At 37.0% G+C, this 19,927-nt stretch overlaps 1 protein-coding gene across 1 annotated transcript in view; it reads right to left on the bottom strand.

Moving 5' to 3' along the window:
* LOC139453341 (1-phosphatidylinositol 4,5-bisphosphate phosphodiesterase epsilon-1-like) overlaps positions 1-19,927 on the bottom strand; it is a 369,664-nt gene that overhangs the window by 28,817 nt on the left and 320,920 nt on the right. The window contains exon 18 of the mRNA XM_071235012.1: positions 3,609-4,074. Coding sequence (XP_071091113.1) covers positions 3,609-4,074 — 466 coding nt within the window. The remainder of the gene's footprint in view (positions 1-3,608; positions 4,075-19,927) is intronic.

Here is a 19,927-nt window from a genome sequence, read left to right as displayed (position 1 = left end):
AACATATTTTTACACCTGTGGAATTAAATGTAATAATGCCTTTTTAATCATGACATCAAATGATGTCAACAATGCCGTCTGGATGACGGAAACAATACACCGTTGTCTCATCACGTGATATGACCCTAGGACACATATGATTTTTATGAACCTCAACATGTTTGCCCTCGTAGGTTATAAAAAAAGATATGGATACTGCTCTTAAATTGTTGAACAAACTAAGGACATCAAGAATTGTGTGGCTGAGTGGGTTATCCAGGGTGAGATCTTGTACATCTGTGGAATACAGTGTTGGACAAATTTTGAATTGTATCAGTACAGTATCACACACCAAACACATCATGTATTGTACTGGTGGGGCTGGGGTGGTCGGGTAGCCTAGTGGTTAAAGCGTTCGTTCGTCATGCTGAAGACCCGGGTTCGATTCCCGACATGGGTACAATGTGTGAAGCCCATTTCTGGTGTCCCCCGCCGTGATATTGCTGGAATATTGCAAAAGCGGCGTAAAACCATACTCACTCACTCACTGGTGGTGCTGGTTCACTAAGATGATGACATAACCTAATATTAATGCTGTCTCAAGATCAATATTTCTGGAAATTATTCTCCATGCAAACTCGCTGAACTAAGTTGATTGGTACATATGTACCTAAACATCGTCACTTCTCAAAATACATCCTTAATCTACAATAATACAGATCATCAGTTCAGCCTGCTTTTTGCTTAACATATCATCCAGTATACATACAAAAACTCCCTACATCACAATTAATGTCCTCACCACTGAATAAACCATGCCCAATCTAATCCCATAACTGCATCATAACCCACAACTTTCGGCCATTGACCCTTCGCCATGTCAATAAATTTTGGAACAATGTTGGGAAAAAATTGATTTTCCAACAAATCATCAGACAGCATTCCTATAAAAGAAAGTGGAACTACCCTCCGGCATAAATATACCAACTTATTGCCAAGCAAGATATTTTGTATTTGATAGTTATGCGTGTAATTAAAAATGGATGTATTCGTGGGCTACTGAATAACTGATTGAAAACACCCTTCTCCATAGCAATACATCACTAGTTGTCTTGAACACATCTTACGGCCTTGACACGATGGTCACGGCAAGTCGGGAGTCACGTTGCTCCGGCTCATGTGGTCATGTGATACAAGGCGAGGTTGGATTAGTTTGGGGATTGGGAGTGATAAGCATCCTTCTCAGTCTTATTATTGGCCATTTCCGCCCACATCCTGTGATCTATTCTTCTTCTCCAAGAGGAATGGCGTCATTATTTGACATCCTTGACATTGTGCTTAGCGACGGGAAATTGAATTAGAAAGTACATTAATGTGTTAGGTATACTGGCACTCAATGAAACGCGTAACTCAAAATGACAAGAAGCATATTGTGCTGCATTTCGAAGTCCATCTCAAAACACATGGAAAGATATTCGAACCCATATGACGACATTGTTGTGTTTCATTATCACAATTTTAAATACACAGAATAACTTAATATGATGTTTGAGGCCACTTTGCCAAATATCACAGAATTTGAATATTTTCAAAGTGTGTCAGTATATAATTTGTTTAAGCACAACTTATTGTATTAAGTACTACATCATGAATTATACAGAACTATAAAATACACACTTCCCAACGTAAAAAAAGGTAAAATATGTAAATTTACAAGTTTTTGTCTTAACAGGATCTGGTTCAATTTATGGATAGTACTGTCAAAAGTGGGAGCCTTTAAATGATAGAAAAGTGCTCAATATCTGCAGAATGTACACTACAGAATGCCCTACTCAAGGATAAATAACTGCAACTTCACAAGGCCTTTTATTTTGTTGACAGTTGGTTTTCAAAAGGTTTGGCCTAAAATTCAATGTAGATGGTCGAAAAAAAAGTTAGAAAATTTTCAACTTCCAGATGAGTTCTGCTACAAATGAATGAGGAACACACTTGGCGTGAGTATGGTTTCACGTTGCTTTCAGCAATATTCCAGCAATATCACGGTGACGGACACCAGAAATGGGCTTCACACAATGTACCCAAGTGGGGAATCGAACACTGGGCTTCGGCCTGACGAGCAAACGCTTTAACCACTAGGCTACCCCAACACCCCACAAGCTTGGAGGTCACACTTGGGGTGAATCACCTCCGTCAGTAATATCATGTAATATGTGCTCAAGTACTGATGAGAATTCAACGCTGTGACCTAACTGGTGACAACCCAGTCAATGGCATTTGTTTGAACAGCTATTAGCAAGTGTTTGTGGAGACATGTATGGGAGGTAGAATAACGGTGTTCGTACTTGAACAAACGGAAGCAGTGTTAACTGAAGTAATTGCCAGGAACTAAAGTAATCAACTCAAAAGATTGTCTGTATTTGTACTGGTTAAGTGTGAATGTTATTTCATAACGGTCTTTCATTTCACCATATTGAAAAGCTATGGATACAGGCAGGGTAGATATAGAACAAGAAACACACCCCAAGGCTTCAGTCTATCACTCAGGCGCCAACTTTGGCTTTTGGGGGATTGTGGTATAGAGGAAAAGCCACAGCTGGGGTTATATCACATAGGGCCTGTTATGTTACGTCAGGTCCGTTATGTTACATCAGGTCCGTTATGTTACGTCAGGTCCGTTACATTAGAACAGGTCAGTTATATTACAACAGGTCAGTTATATTACAACAAGTCAATTATACTACATCAGGTCAGTTACATTATGTCAGGTCAATTATATTATGTCAGGTCTGTTATATCATGTCAGGTCCGTCATATTACACCAGGTCAGTTATATTGTGTCAGGTCCGTTATATATTATGTCAGGTCTGTTATATCATGTCAGGTCCGTCATATTACACCAGGTCAGTTATATTGTGTCAGGTCCATTATATCATGTCAGGTCCATCATATTACACCAGGTCAGTTATATTGTGTCAGGTCCGTTATATCATGTCAGGTCCATCATATTACACCAGGTCAGTTATATTGTGTCAGATCTGTTATATTACGTCAGGTCCTTAAAATTATGTGAAGTCAGTTATATTACGCAATGTCCGTCATATTATGTCTGGTCCATTATATTACATCATGTCAGTTATATTACATCAGGTCAGTTATATTACATCAGATCAGTTATATTACATCAGGTAAGGTATATTATGTCAGGTGTGTCAGTCGTAATGTGGCATGCCGCTTACATGGCAGCGTATGAGCTCATAAACTGGTAAACAAGCTTGCAGGGAGGTATTGCCCCATTCCACAATGCTATCATAGTCCTGAGACGAAAAAAACGGCTATACAGTAAAATAGACTTACAGCAGTCATAGGGTTAATAAAGGGGCCAAGGTCTTAAATAAATACCACTTCAATGTAACAACAAGCATGGGTATGGTGCTAACAAATCAATAATCATAATTAGGTTTAATCTAGAACTCAAACCCACTTTCACAGGAGTTTGGTATACCTGAGGGACGCAACTGTGAACAAAGAATTCCAGCATCTTAAATTTTGGCACCTTAGACGACTCGGACACCTATGGAAAAAATTAATGGTTTTAACAAATTTGAAAAGAAAGATAAATTTACACTTACACATATCTCTGGGACTAGGAATGTATGGAGGGTGCTTCACAGACGGCAGTTCCATCCCCGTGGACTTCGTCACTGCAAACTGCTCAAATAGTTCTTTCAAGTCCTTGCGGCACCGGAGTCCGAATGCTTTGAACAAGTCCACAAAGTCCAGAAAGGACAGCTGAGTTGAATGGGTGATGGAATTTGTTTTATTGTCGCCAGTTTTACACCCGAGCGACATTCGTCTGCGACGTGACCGGTATCTGTTTGTGAAACTGAAAGTGAGGCTGCGAGGTCGAAATCCTGGAGTTGGACTTCCCCTTGGAATCTGGTTGAGAGTTGGATCACTGGAAGCCGTCTTCTGCATCTCAGATCTGACTTTCCGTATCGGACTCGGGGTCCTCCGCTGTTTTGATGACTGTTTGCCCCCCTCGTTGACAGAGATCATGGTTACAGGGCTGGAACCCCGGGACGATCCGTCATGCGGCTGAAACACACAAACACATGCTGTGACAACAACAATAACAACAACAATAATAGTTTTAGTAAATAATAATTTCATCCCGATGGCTCCCAATTGTTGACGCTGCCTTACGTTTGGTACCTCCCAGTCTGTTGACTGACATTGGGAGAGTACCCGGATTTGTTGCCAGGAATACAGCCCTTCTGACAATCTGGGTAATGAAGGCTGCAGCGTTTGGGAGTCTTCACATTCTCTGAAAAGTTCTGGGTGGGTTTCACTAGGCAGCATTTCCTGGGAGAAGTCCCATTCGCTGTCTGGGCTTGATGTAGAGGAGGCAAAGGCCCTGAGCTCTTTTTAGAATGAGCGAGTTTGGATTTTCACCCCTTTTAGCAATATTCCAGGAAGAATACGTTTGGGGACACCAGAAATGAGCTTCACACATTGTACCCATGTGGTGAATCGACCCCGGGTTTTCCTCCAACATCAAACAGACATGCCGTGATTTAAATACTTTCAAACCCAACATACTCATTCGAACAACACTGCTAAAGGCTTAAAACATAAATCATTAACTGTCTGCTGTCTGATATTCATTTTACACATTCTTCCACTTAGTTCACTAATCAAAATACAACTTGTTCTGATAATCATCCATCAACTGTAAATACATAAGAATACTGTTAACATAATCATACATAATAATTAATATTTAGTTATAATAACTAATGGGAGGTACGTGTTACCAGTATGGGGATTACAGTCTAACAGTGCAGACAAACAACATTCATTCATCATGTTACTGTAAATGCACATATCAGACGTCTGACATGCTCGGACCGCCTCCGTGGTCTAGTGTTAGAGCGTCCGCCTGGAGAGCGGAAGGTCCGGGGTTCGATCCCCAGCCACGTCATACCAAAAGACGTTAAAAGATGGTACTTGTTGTTACCCTGTCTGGCGCTCGGAATTAAGGGGTTAAAGCAAGGACTGGTCGGTTCAGTCAGTATACTGTTTCTGAGTGGGGTATTCATGTTAAACTGCGGCATGGTATCTCAGTGGGTTAGCACTATAAATCGGCATCAGTCCGATCTAGTACAAGCAGCCACACACACACATCGCTATATAAGTGCAATAATCTTGAAAGCGACGTTAAACCCAATTTCACCTCACCTCACCTCTGACATGCTCAGGTCCAGATGAGACTAAACACGCAGTGTTCCCATTTCCCAGTAATTACCAGTTTTTAACCAGTAAAATTAGGCTTGGGCTGGTAATTCATGTGACTGCCAGTCCCTGTAGACCGGCAAATAAAGTACCTTATAAATCTTTGATGTTGAACAAAACATTGGCGATATTCATAGCATACTTTTCGAACAAAGTCAGCTTGTCTGTTACTATCAGGGTTTCCCCTTGTCTATTTTTAGTGCAAGAAAATAACTTTTCGCTTTGCTTCAAGAATAAATAAATATTTCCAGCAATTTAGTTAAGAAATATTCAAAAAAAGAGAGAGAAAATTGTGTCTGATCTTTGTGTGAATGAGGTGTATATGTTACGAAGTTACTTAAGAGATGGCGTCATTGCATTGAAAATGATGTTGAAAGAATTAAAACCAGGTAATTTTCAGACGTTTTATTTTATTTGCTAAAAGTTGGGACTGACAGTTTCAAAAGCCAGCGGGAACACTAAACGTCTCATATAAGTGTCAGTCTTGGCATCTGGAAGTTACATGCAGCTCCACCTTCCTTCCCAAAGTTGAGTTAACTCGGACCTGGCAGGGGCACAATTATCCAGGAAAGGTTTTCCATGTTCATCCCCGACCGTCCTCCCACCTTTGAAACTTCCATCATATTTCATCTGATCCCCATAGCATTGGAATTTCCAAATGTCGTATAAGTGAACTTGGAGCATGAACCGAAGGCATGAAATTCAATAATATTTCTATTTTCCCAACTTTATCAATACAACATGAAGATGGCTTTCGTCTGGTCGTGTGACTTTGTCATCTTTCTGTCTTATAACGATACTAGAATATTTCTCTTTCGCAATTTTCCCTTTATGTGAAGTCAGCCATGATGGCTCTTCTAATATGCAAGATATTTCTGTCGAGTATTTATCCTGTAAAGTAAGGAGGCTATTACCAAGGCAGGTTTGTCTTATGAGAAATGAGCTTCGGTCATCTTGGGATACACAGAAAAAGCTTTTTCCGAATATATCTTCATATATGCACATATATACGGCCACTGAATTAGATCGAGCATTAGATCATTACACCGTAACCCACCATCTCAGAAAGTGTAGACAATTATTACATGATGTCACGTGTAACACATGTATATTCAAAGTGTAATCAATAAAGCGGGTAAGAAAATTAACAACTTTATGAATAACCACTTCTGGTTTATTGCATTGAGCTAACTTTTGATGTTTATTCTAACACCGTTTCCCCCAAACCTGTGTTATATCTATTAAATATTCCCTAACAACACATATTATATCTATATGATATTCCCCAAACATGTGTTATATCTACATAATATTCCCCAACAACACGTTATATATATATGATATTCCCCAAACATGTGTTATATCTACATAATATTCCCCCAACAACACATGTTATATCTACATGATATTCCCCAAACCTGTGTTATATCTACATAATATTCCCCCAACAACACATGTTATATGTATATGATATTCCCCAAAGATGTGTTATATCTACATAATATTCCCCCAACAACACATGTTATATGTATATGATATTCCCCAAAGATGTGTTATATCTACATAATATTCCCCAACAACACGTTATATCTATATGATATTCCCCAAACATGTGTTATATCTATATAATATTGAGGAGACCCCCAACAACACATGTTATATGTATATGATATTCCACCAACCTGTTTAATATCTACATCATACTCCCCATACAACACATGTTATATCTATATACATGTGTTATATAAGAAATAAACAACGAGTGGGATCGGGAGTTGTTTATTGTAAATAAAACACTGCAGGGAGAATAAACCATGAGAAATGCGCATTGTACGATGAACAACGACTATGAGTCATTTATTTCTTATATGAGATATCAACATTATGTATACATGCTCTTTAAGGATCTATCAACATGTGCAAGCTTTAAGAATATTTACCCGTATCTTAATAATGACGACTCCCTCAATAGAATCCTACCTAGGCAATGTTTGGCAAGTCCATTTTATGCATAGGTGGGTACTTCATGCATATTTTTGCAATCCTCACGTCAATTACCTGTATCTTTTCTCCCAATACCGATTGTCATATCTCATCTGCTTTTGGATACGATCGTTTGGCCATCGCGTTTATTTATGTTGCCCTACTACACCAATGGGGAACAAATCACTAGACACTCCCATCTAAAAAATAACATTGTCCAGTATACACCGTCATTAAGTTGCAAGTACATGTTCGAATCTCTAGAAATTATGTCATGATGAAGCAATGTTTTATCATGAAATAAAACACACTTCGTTTTTCATTGTTCTTTGCAAATTATCGTGAAGCTATCTTATACATCTACATAATATTCCCTCAACTCATGTTATATCTATATGATATCCCCATGACCTGTCTAATATCCACATAATACTCCCCATACAACAAATGTCATATCTACATGATATTCCACCAACCTGTCATATATCTACAAAATACTCCCCCAACAACAAATGTTATATCTATATGATATTACACCAATCTGTCTAATATCCACATAATACTCCCCCAACAACAAATGTTATATCTATATGATATTCCACCAACCTGTTTAATATCTACATCATACTCCCCATACAACACATGTTATATCTATATGATATTCCACCAACCTGTCTAATATCTACATAATACTCCCCCAACAACACATGTTATATCTATATGATATCCCACCAACCTGTCTAATATCTACATAATACTCCCCCAACAACACATGTTATATCTATATGATATCCCACCAACCTGTCTAATATCCACATAATACTCTCCCAACAACACATGTCATATCTGTATGAGTATCCCCCTAACATGTGCTATTATAATCTATATAATATGTCCCCAGAAACACATGTTACATCTACACAATATTACCTCACACATGTGTTTTGTATCTACATAAAGAATTTTTTCTTCATATGCAGTAAAAAACTTCTCATTAAAAATCAAACAGCTGTTTCACATATTTAATGTATTTTCTTAAAAATGCATGTAGTTGTGTTCAGTTTTTCCTAGCATGTGTTTGTCCAGCCAGCCTCTGCTATTTTCAGACCCGGTGACATCATAGCCCATGTGTTCCATCATCTAAATGGTAATGATGTTGTCAGACTAAACGGAATCGTGGTGCCTCAGCGTCCAATTCCACGAAACCACAAAAAACCTAATGGCCTCTAATAACAGAAATGCATTGTATCAGACCATCCTAACAGAATCACTAAGACCTTATTAATATTCAATTTGGAAGATTCAGTATTATCAATGTTAATCAAAAACAGAAAAGAAAAGAAACAAAGATAGATTACATTGCTCCAACAGTTCTTATTTGTAGATTAACCTTATATTGTTTCACAACAGAGTGTGACATACTCATGGATTATATGATTTACTCACTATTAATGGTCTAAATATAGTACATTCTCTTGAATCCCAGACTCAGTCTCAAACTCGTGCTGCCAGTTCTTAGTTAATCATACAATTGCCATATTGTAATTGCAAACTAAAAAATTGCTGTGATGAACTGCATCCCTTTGACATGCCATAAACTTATGTTTGTGGGTTTGATTCCTGGTTTGCCCTGATTATGTTTCTAGGTTTGTAAGCACCTTACCCGTGCTCGTGGGTGTCAGTGAAGTGGTAAATATCTAAGACCTGCATCACTTCGGGTTTTCCTCCAACATGAAGATGACAACTGTGATATTACTGGAATACTGTTCAAACGGTGTTAAACCTAGCTCACTCACTCACTCTAGGGTATATTCATATTAATACTTATTTACCTGTTTTAATCTGAAAGGCAATTTATACATTTTGTCCCATGAAGTGTGTATGGTTATAAACTGTTGAACACATATAAACTTTAAATGAGATAAAAAAAACACAGAGGTTGTGACTAATTGTTTCGTTTTGCAAATCAATAATAACAAATGTTGTCAAAATGAATTTGAGGTTGATTTTCTTAAATCAAAACCTCTTGAAGTGAATTTATAATAAAAATGCAAATAAAAATATTTTGAATATAAACTTAAATAAATTTTCCTTTTCTAACTTTAGCAAACTCAGGCAAATTCATCCATGTTTTAATGAGAAAATGTCAACGTTGTGGCTAATGTTGACCTGAAAATGATATGAAATACACATATATGTCAGTGAAGGTTGTTTGCTTAACATCAGGTGACAATAATTAGTTGTGAGGAAGATGTGATATTTTTGTCTGGTGTTTGGAACACAGGGCGTGAGGGTAATCCTCAGCGCTAGTCTGATATTTTGATCCACAAGCAATGTTTCTTGTTACTCATTGTTTTCCAAGTTGTTTACTTTATGATTCAAAATGCTAAGTTTATAAATGTATTTGGCTAGATATTTTGAAATGAATAGATAATTAATTTTAATTTGTAACTAAAATGTTAGATAGTGGAAATATAGAGATAACTGAAATTATATGAATTGTTTCAATTATTTTAATTCATAAGAGTTCACAAACAAAATATGTTGGAATTTTTTTTTATGAATATGTCAAATCAATATAATAACTGTATAACATTCTGTTCGTATGCTTAAATGCACCTAAAAAACGGGTGAACCTTGAAAAACAAATGTGTTGATTGATCAAGTGTTTCGGGATTGCGCATCATTTTTAGGTATTGATGGCAAGCGTTATCACGTCCAGCAATAATAAGCTGCATGTGTTAACTGTTGGGGACACAGGCCTACTGCCAGGTTGTACTAGGTGATAAAAGCCTTCAGAAACACTCGCCATTTTCCTTTTAATTTTTTGTGGCCAAGCCTGCTCCTTTTTTCAAACTAATCCTTGCCCCTCCTCACACAAAATTTCAAATGGGGGACCCCTCAGGGATGCTGACAGGTTGTACTACATGATAAAAGCCTGTCAGAAACACTTGTCATGTAACTATTTCCGTTTAAATGTTTTTGGTCAACCTTATTTTTATCCCCAAATAATGTATGCTCCGCCTAACAAGGACTTACACAGGACAACTGTTTTATCCTATATTTTGTATGAGCCCGTTCCACATGTTACAAGAGTGAAAAAAAATGACATTTTTCAATAATGCTGTAAATAACTACATTTATCCATTTAGTTGTTTTAGTTTTAACAATATAATAGGAAAATAGTAATTGAATTATTTATTGAATAACATCTGCCTCCTTAATCAATCATGGACACTTTCACTTCATGCCAACTGTTCCTACACTAAAACCAAGAATAAGATAATCTACACAGAAACCACCAATACGATAAATAACAAAATAACAAACATTGTTGCAATGTTGTAGCCATCTCTATTACTGGTAATGAAATAGTTGTCAATAATCATCCATTTAAGTCAGGCTTAGGTATGTGATACGAGCATTATCCCATGAGAGGGCTGCTCCTAACAGCTCAGTTACCATTTGCATCGCCACTGCTGCCATTCTGGGCAGACTGGGTGATAAACCAATAGAGCGTCATAACATGTTATTGGATGAACATGTGTAGAGGGATGAGGTGCTGACAGAGATGATGTGAGGCAGCCTGGGGCCCTGTTAGCCTGACTCTGGAAAAAGTTTGACTTGCGATAAATAAAAGTATAAATCAAAGCAGTTTTGTGAGTATTGATTACATGGTAAGGTGTAAACACTTGTTTCCCTGGTATTTGAACAGGGTGTTTACTGTCTCTTTATGTGTGATTTCTCGGTGAAACAGCAATGAAAGTTTACCCAGATAGTATTGATTATTTACGTTCTTTATGATATGACATCAACAAGTGAGAATGCCAGTCCTGTGTACTGTGCTGTTTAACACTGTGTAATATGTTGTTTAACACTGCGTACTATGTTGTTTAACACTGTGTACTATGTTGTTTAACACTGTGTACTTTGTTGTTTAACACTGTGTACTATGTTGCTTAACACTCTGTCCTATGTTGTTTAACACTCTGTCCTATGTTGTTTAACACTGTGTACTATGTTGCTTACCACTGTGTACTATGTTGTTTATCACTGTGTAATATGTTGTTTAACACTCTGTCCTATGTTGTTTAACACTGTGTAATATGTTGTTTAACACTGTGTACTTTGTTGTTTAACACTGTGTACTATGTTGCTTAACACTCTGTCCTATGTTGTTTAACACTCTGTCCTATGTTGTTTAACACTGTGTACTATGTTGCTTACCACTGTGTACTATGTTGTTTAACACTCTGTGCTATGTTGTTTATCACTGTGTACTATGTTGTTTAACACTGTGTACTTTGTTGTTTAACACTGTGTACTATGTTGCTTAACTCTCTGTCCTATGTTGTTTAATACTGTGTTCTATGTTGTTTAACACTGTGTACTATGTTGTTTAACACTGTGTAATATGTTGTTTAACACTGTGTACTATGTTGCTTAACACTCTGTCCTATGTTGTTTAACACTCTGTCCTATGTTGTTTAACACTGTGTAATATGTTGTTTAACACTGTGTACTATGTTGTTTAACACTCTGTCCTATGTTGTTTAACACTGTGTACTATGTTGTTTAACACTGTGTAATATGTTGTTTAACACTGTGTAATATGTTGTTTAACACTGTGTACTATGTTGCTTAACACTCTGTCCTATGTTGTTTAACACTCTGTCCTATGTTGTTTAACACTGTGTACTAGTTGCTTACCACTGTGTCCTATGTTGTTTAACACTCTGTCCTATGTTGTTTAACACTTTGTGCTATGTTGTTTATCACTGTGTACTCTGTTGTTTAACACTGTGTACTATGTTGCTTAACACTCTGCCCTATGTTGTTTAACACTGTGTAATATGTTGTTTAACACTGTGTACTATGTTGTTTAAGACTGTGTACTATGTTGCTTAACACTCTGTCCTATGTTGTTTAACACTGTGTACTAGTTGCTTACCACTGTGTCCTATGTTGTTTAACACTCTGTCCTATGTTGTTTAACACTTTGTGCTATGTTGTTTATCACTGTGTACTCTGTTGTTTAACACTGTGTACTATGTTGCTTAACACTCTGTCCTATGTTGTTTAACACTGTGTAATATGTTGTTTAACACTGTGTACTATGTTGTTTAACACTGTGTACTATGTTGTTTAACACTGTGTACTATGTTGCTTAACACTCTGTCCTATGTTGTTTAACACTCTGTCCTATGTTGTTTAACACTGTGTAATATGTTGTTTATCACTGTGTACTCTGTTGTTTAACACTGTGTCCTATGTTGTTTAACACTGTGTAATATGTTGTTTAACACTGTGTACTATGTTGTTTAAGACTGTGTACTATGTTGCTTAACACTCTGTCCTATGTTGTTTAACACTGTGTACTATGTTGTTTAACACTGTGTACTATGTTGTTTAACACTGTGTACTATGTTGCTTAACACTCTGTCCTATGTTGTTTAACACTGTGTACTATGTTGTTTAACACTGTGTACTATGTTGTTTAACACTGTGTACTATGTTGCTTAACACTCTGTCCTATGTTGTTTAACACTGTGTACTATGTTGCTTAACACTCTGTACTATTTTGTTTAACACTCTGTCCTATGTTGTTTTACACTGTGTACTATGTTGTTTAACACTCTGTCCTATGTTGTTTAACACTCTGTACTATTTTGTTTAACACTCTGTCCTATGTTGTTTTACACTGTGTACTATGTTGTTTAACACTCTGTCCTATGTTGTTTAACACGCTGTACTTTACCGTTTAACCCTTCTCAACAACACAAATATCACAGGATCAATAACAAAAGCTATGATCGAACTGTGGCGAACTACATGACCATTTATGAAATTGGGGTGCTGGCACTAGAAGCACTCAACCCTCAGACAGCACAACTCAACAACATTCTTCACTTATTGAACATGAGTCAATCAATTCCTGAACAAAGTTATGTGGAAATAAATGATGTTTCAAAGTGGGTTTGCTGGCCACACTTGGTGTGACTACCCGTCTTCAGTATTTCCAATCATGAACCTTCTGAGATGAAGGTCAGACAGACTCTGACCTCCAATCATGTACAGGTTCCACTACACCAAATCTGAATTAGTTGTTTGTCCAGCAGCTTTCGTAGGGAGAACGTTGAAGTAATCTTGCATCTGTGATTGGATGATTTTGTGTAAGATTTTTAAGTTTCTTAAATGTAAATCCATCGACTAATAAAAACTGACTATGTTTTTCAATATTTATTGCTTTCTTTTTTAACATGATTACTTATGCTGAATGTGACCACAGATATTTCCAAGGAAGTGACATTTGGTGTGGATCTGGGGTTGGTGTGTTTAGCTTCCTGTACTTGGAAAAGAAACTCACTAAACTAGCCAAAATTTGTGTTCTTATTGCAGTTTAGGGGCCAGACTGTACATACATGTACGAGTAATGGCTGTTGAATGATAGTCATTTTTTATAGAAAACATACAGGACTACACGGACCCGTGGTTAGTCACGTGACATATTGTTTAATGACCAAAATTATCTACAACTCTATGGTTACACTACAAATCACATTTCTTTCTGAATATGCACCCATTCCCCCTGACTTTTCTTATGGCTGAATGAAGATATAACTTAAGTCAACTTTAGTGTATGCATGGCCAGATTGTTTGATACATGTATCTGAATACGTTTCAATCGCAACATTTTGTATCTCTTGAGACCTACAGTGGGTACCCGGGTAGGCTCGGGTAATAAGGGGGTGGGTACCTAGGCAGTAAATTTGGACTCGTCCCAGCCCTTCAGTCTACTGAGGGCAGATGTACATGTTGTATGGGGTTCACATAATCCTCAGGTTTAGCATAATTCATGACTTAGTTTTATTATAGTATATCGTGCCTTCTGTTATATTAAATTCTTGTTTCAAACTGCAATAGGTTGTTTTGGGGGGCAAGCAATGTTTTCTAGTGGCATAAAACAATGTGATTTGAACCATTTGAACCATGGACTTCTTATCCTTGTCCACAGCGCAGTAAGGGAACTATGATTCTTTAAGAGGCAAGATTTCTTTTCTTGATCTGAACCCTTTGGCATTACATGATCGATCATCAGGAACAGGGACCTTCAAAAAGCCCTAAAACAGACCTTCAAAGTCAGAGCCTTAGTTTCATAACGTTTCTTGGAAAACTGATCCCGACAATTTAAAAAAACAAAATATAACACCATAACTGGATGACAGACTATTGGCATGTAATTGGAACAGGACTGTCCGCCCAGGCAGGACCCGAAGGAAGACATATAATTGGTAAACCCCCTGCTATCTTGCCACAATCCCTATTGTAACAGATAGAACTGAGGCTCTTCCAGAAAAGAGGATGGAAAATGCCAGAGCTGGAGTCTGTGGCACTATTGGCCAAAGCAATCATTATTTCCATTAATTCTTAACCATCTGAGGCAGGATGGTAGTTAGTTCTCTATTCTTATACTTTATTTTTTCATCTGATCCAGACTGGAAGCACATGATGCTGATCATGCTGAACAAGGCAACATCACATGTATAATATGATAATAACCACACACTGAATCCATAATGATATGAATTAATTCTATTGATTTACAAAGTGTAGAGTTGGGTTTTATAAATAACATGATTTGCATCATCAATAAGATTGAGCTTGTTTGTATTGCAGTGCATTGGGGTTGACAAGATATGCAGAATCCAAGTATACGTGTATTGATTATTAAACATTCCGCTCACTCAAGTAAAAAATACATTTGACAGCTGTGGTTAATTAAGCTTCTTATTGAATACATCAGCAGCTGTCCTTTAGCTCAACTCGGCCTTTGGGCCTCGTTTTTTAAACTAAATGTTATGTGAAATTAGCACTCTAATTTTGAAAGTCGATTATAAATTATAGGAGTTACGGCCATGGAAGCACTCAGCTGACTTTGTAATCTTGTAATGTTTTCACTCCCTAATCACTCTGAGAATTGTCAGTGCACATCAGTCAAATCAATAATGTTTCTTATAAACATCAACAGCAAGCCTTTGGATGTCAAGTGCCCCTGCCAAAGGGCATTAATATACAGTCTAACCTATACTGTTACTCCCACAAGCAATCACAGAATTGAGAGCCATTATACAGACGATTTCTGAGCACTTGGACCTTTAACTGAGGCAATTTACATTCTGTGTCCACAGGGAAGAACTTCGAGGAATGTTAATAAACAGGACCGAGAGCAGTCATCTCGTCCATTTAAGATGTTGACATTAGCTGGCCAGTAGCTATCTTTTAACTTTCATTTCAAAAAATTATTTTAGGAAATAACCATTAAATCAATCTCATCAAAATAAGATCTTAGTTCTCGCTACCGCCAAACAAAGATCTGAGGACATCCCATTAGGGGTCACATCAGAATGACCTTTCATCCGACCAATCAGAGCATCGCCTACCAGATCATGAAAGTGACATTCGGAATGTGAATTCTGATAATACAAACTCGAAAACTTTAACAAGGGGTATTCAAAATGATAGTTACGGGTTTAACGATTGAATCCATACAATTTAGACCATCTATTAGCCATTCCAGAATGTTCGTTTTTTCAGATTTCAAATTTGTAATCGAAAATTTGTCAAAATATGTTTCAAAGCCTAGTGGCCAATTTGAACTTAAAGCACGAGAAAGCTGCCTTCTGATTGGATAATGTCGACTTCTTGTCAGTCTATCGGTCGGTCAAAGTTCGCGCAAGGTCAGTCTGACATGATCCGTAATGGGATGTCCTCAGATCTTTGTTTAGCTGCAGCGAGAACTAAGATCTGATTTTAATGAGATTGCCATTTAATCAACATTTCAATTTCTTATCTATATTTTATTTTGCTGCCTTCACCTTGGCCCTTTCTGAATAACTGGATAAATCCAAAGCCTTTGTTACCTTCCAAAGTTGAGAGTGTTTTGCTTGATGCTGCTATCAATACTGTTTCATTTTTATATCACAGTGTGTCAGTTTATTGTTTGACTGAAGCAAAAAGAGGTACAGGTCTTCCATGTTTACTACTGTGCTGACAAACCAAAAGTCAACCAGATATCATTTTTGGCCGAATCTTGGCTTCGAAATTATAATCACAGGATTCTGACACACCTAAGGGACACAACTCTGCGAATTAGTTGTGGTACATAAGATGAATGGGCCATCCACACTCTACTATAATTTATCTGATGCAAAACAGCCTGACAGAATGTTGGAGAGAATGGAAAAAAACTCAACCATGATTGATACAAGCTCAGCATCTCACAAATATTCTCCTGTTACACAAAAACAGTGTCTCAATGTTTTGTCAATACTTCATTCACAATCCAGCATTAATGCTTTTCTGTTGCTGCGTTTCATGTTTGCAATCCTGAATGACCGGACGACCTTGAAGCAAGATGCAATGACTGCCTCTGACATGAATCACGCAACTACTAGAGGGACAGCGATAAACACGATGGAGTGCTTCCTGGCCTTGGCCTCCAAGGTCGGATAGTTAGCCCATGTGTGTGCATGTCATCTCTGCTGCTAAAATAGAGGTTTTGTATCCATATTCACCCTTTTGAACATAAATGTTCTCCCACTCTGAAAGGCAATTAACAAATTCCATTCTTATTGTAATGATATTCAAAGAAGGGAAGTAACTCTATTGTTTTTTTCCCCTCAAGCCATATGCTTCAATGTAAATGGAGATTCTTTTGAGCTTTCAGCTTGGCGATAATGGGTGATGTTCCTTTGGGTGTTCAAATTAGACATACTTAAGAATTGACTTTAAGATGTTTGCATTAATTGGAGTATAAATATAAAACATTGTGTGTACACTAATCTGTGTAACTGATTCCCACAAAGCATGCACATCAGTTTTGATGTTTTTACCTCAACAAACATACAAATATATGATTATGATTATTTTATATAATAATTATTTAAATAAATACATTTTCAACGATAACTTGACAAACTGCTCACTGAATCATCATAAACACAAAAAACTGTAGACAGTACAATATCAGTACCGTCGTTCAGCACAATAACACAACACATGCATCGCCCACTCTATATCAGCCAATCATGAAACAATAGTCCGCTTCTTTTCTAGGTTATGGAAACATAAACATAGTAAATATTGCTTGCTTTTTGCCAATCAAATTCCATCTAATCACTTGCAATGTATCTATTGGTTCTTTAGTAATTTATTTCTGTGGAAGACAAACACGTTTTTATTGCAAATGTAAGGATTGTGTATGCGCAGGTGATGTGCTTCATTCCGATTCGTTTATGGACATATAGCAGGGCGTGGAGTCATCCCACAGATGACATCCTTACCTTGTCAGCTTGCTGAGGATGGCTGCCTCACAGGTATGGTCACTTTATATGGTATTACCGAAGCTTTATCAAGCAGAATCATAAAAGCCATACATAAAATTTCTTTTACAATCTGAAGAATCTAATTCAAGCAAGGCAAGGGTTCTAATTTTTAATTTATCGATTGTATTAGCTAACATGTCAACAGGGTTTAGTTTAAGTTAACTCACTAAAATAAACTCATGAACTTTTCCAAGAAAAATACTTTAAAAAGTTGATAACAAACATGTTTTTAATGGAACATAGCAATTTTATAATTCATTTTTTTTTCTGCTCTTGCAAGAAGAAGAATGGGATTGTCCAATAAACAAGGAAATAAATGGATATGGTTCTGAAATGTTTTTTGATTTGCATATCATTTCACAGAAGAATTATGTTGAAAATATATCAGGTACAGAAAAAAATATCCAACCAATTCAGAAGTCATATTGAGAGATGAACCGACCAGTAGGATTATTGTTTCTTTCACAGTTTAACTGAAGTTTCATGGAGAACGTTACATCCTCCAAGTGATATTAAATCTTGTCAATCTGTTTGATGTATGACATGGTGAATCTCGACAGATCCCACTGCTTTCTCTTTGAATCCAACAACGCTAATCCTTTTACTGACTGTGAGCTGTGAATTATTCAACATTTAATGTTTTCGAAGCAGAAAACCTCTTCAGTCATCTTATTCCAAATCAAGTATTGCTCAAATTATTTTGACACTTTTCCAATAACCAAAACACAAACATCATTTTAACCAGTCATACAAAAAATGTGTTTTTATTCAATATCTATCCATCCATTTATTCATGGACGGCAGCGTGAATATCTTGATTTTATAAATACTGTTCACAGATAAAAATATTGCTGTCTATAGAACTGGTAAATGAAATATACTCACCAACAAAAGAAATGCAAATACCATATAGGTCGGTTAACATATGAAGACTTTATTCAGTGATATTAGATTGGTTTGATACACAAACGAACATACTGGTATGTTGTGTGATCCGACGCTCAAGAACGTATCACATGTGACGTCATAGATCCATGACTCGAGAGGCACCATTGGAGTCGTGCAGGATTAGCATGTAAAGTTTGGAAATCACATGCAGCAGATCGTGACAAAAATAAAGACACTATGTGGTAACACTTGACTGGTTGTTATTTTTTTGTCATTGAGGGGTGCACACTGGAAACATCTCTTCTTAACATACATACTTCTCAATATGTTTCTATGGTTCGCGTTTCTTTTGTGGTGAGTATGTGTACTTATGCCACTGTCAGCAATATTCCAGTTTTATCAAGACAGCTTGTAAATAATCAAGTCAGACCACGGCAAATCCGGTGGTCGATAGTATGAGCAATGATTGATGGCACTCGGGTAAGCCAGGTGAGAGTCTCCTATATTATGATCCTAATTCTAACTGATCCTGTTTTCACCAGTACTTGTCAATTTGGCTTGCTAGATAAATGTTTACTAGCCAATTTTAGATTTAAGAAGCCAATATTTTTATTATATCACCACTACTAGGAGAAATTGGTTAGCAGAGAGGGAAAACTTATTTCATATTTCAACAAGGTTAAAACTACTGAATCAATTTTAAACAGGTTTCTATCCCGTTATTTTTATTTAATTTTAAGAAATTGGCATTATTTCTCAAGTGAACACTTGCTACTTGAGTGAGTGAGTGAGTTCGGTTTTACGCCGCTTTTAGCAATATCCCAGCAATATCACGGCGGGGGACACCAGAAATGGCCTTCACACATTGTACTCATGTCGGGAATCGAAACCGGGTCTTCGGCGTGATGAGCAAACGCTTTAACCACTAGGCTACCTGACCGCCCCCTTGCTACTTGAGATTGGGGAGGAAGAGTTTAAATATTATAGCTCACTAGGGAGAAAATTAAGCTAGCAGTTTGGATCCTAGATTTTCACTAGCCAGAAAGATAAGAAAGTAGCACCGGGTAAGGCACTTATCTCACAGACTGGCCTATGTTCAGGTTATGATAAACAATGACCATGAGATATCAACATAATAATGTATAGCCTTTTTAAGGAAGATGATGAAATGTACAAGCTTTAAAAATATTTATCAATAGTTTGAAAATGATGATTCCTGAATAGAATCTGTCCTCGGCAATGTCAGACAAGTCCATTTTATTAACATGTGGGTTTGGTTTTGGTATTTCCTGCATATTCTCAAAATCCTCATGTCCATTATCTGTACCTTTTCTAAGAATACCGATATGATATGTGTTCCACTTTCGGTTGTGATCCTCCGGCTACTGCGTTTATCTACG

This window comes from Haliotis cracherodii, unplaced genomic scaffold (genome assembly GCF_022045235.1).
Source record: "Haliotis cracherodii isolate W230 unplaced genomic scaffold, xgHalCrac1.p SCAF_9, whole genome shotgun sequence".
NCBI classification, from domain to species: Eukaryota; Metazoa; Mollusca; class Gastropoda; order Lepetellida; family Haliotidae; genus Haliotis; species Haliotis cracherodii.
Note: the sequence above shows the minus strand (reverse complement) of the source record. Positions and strands in the feature narration are given on the sequence as shown.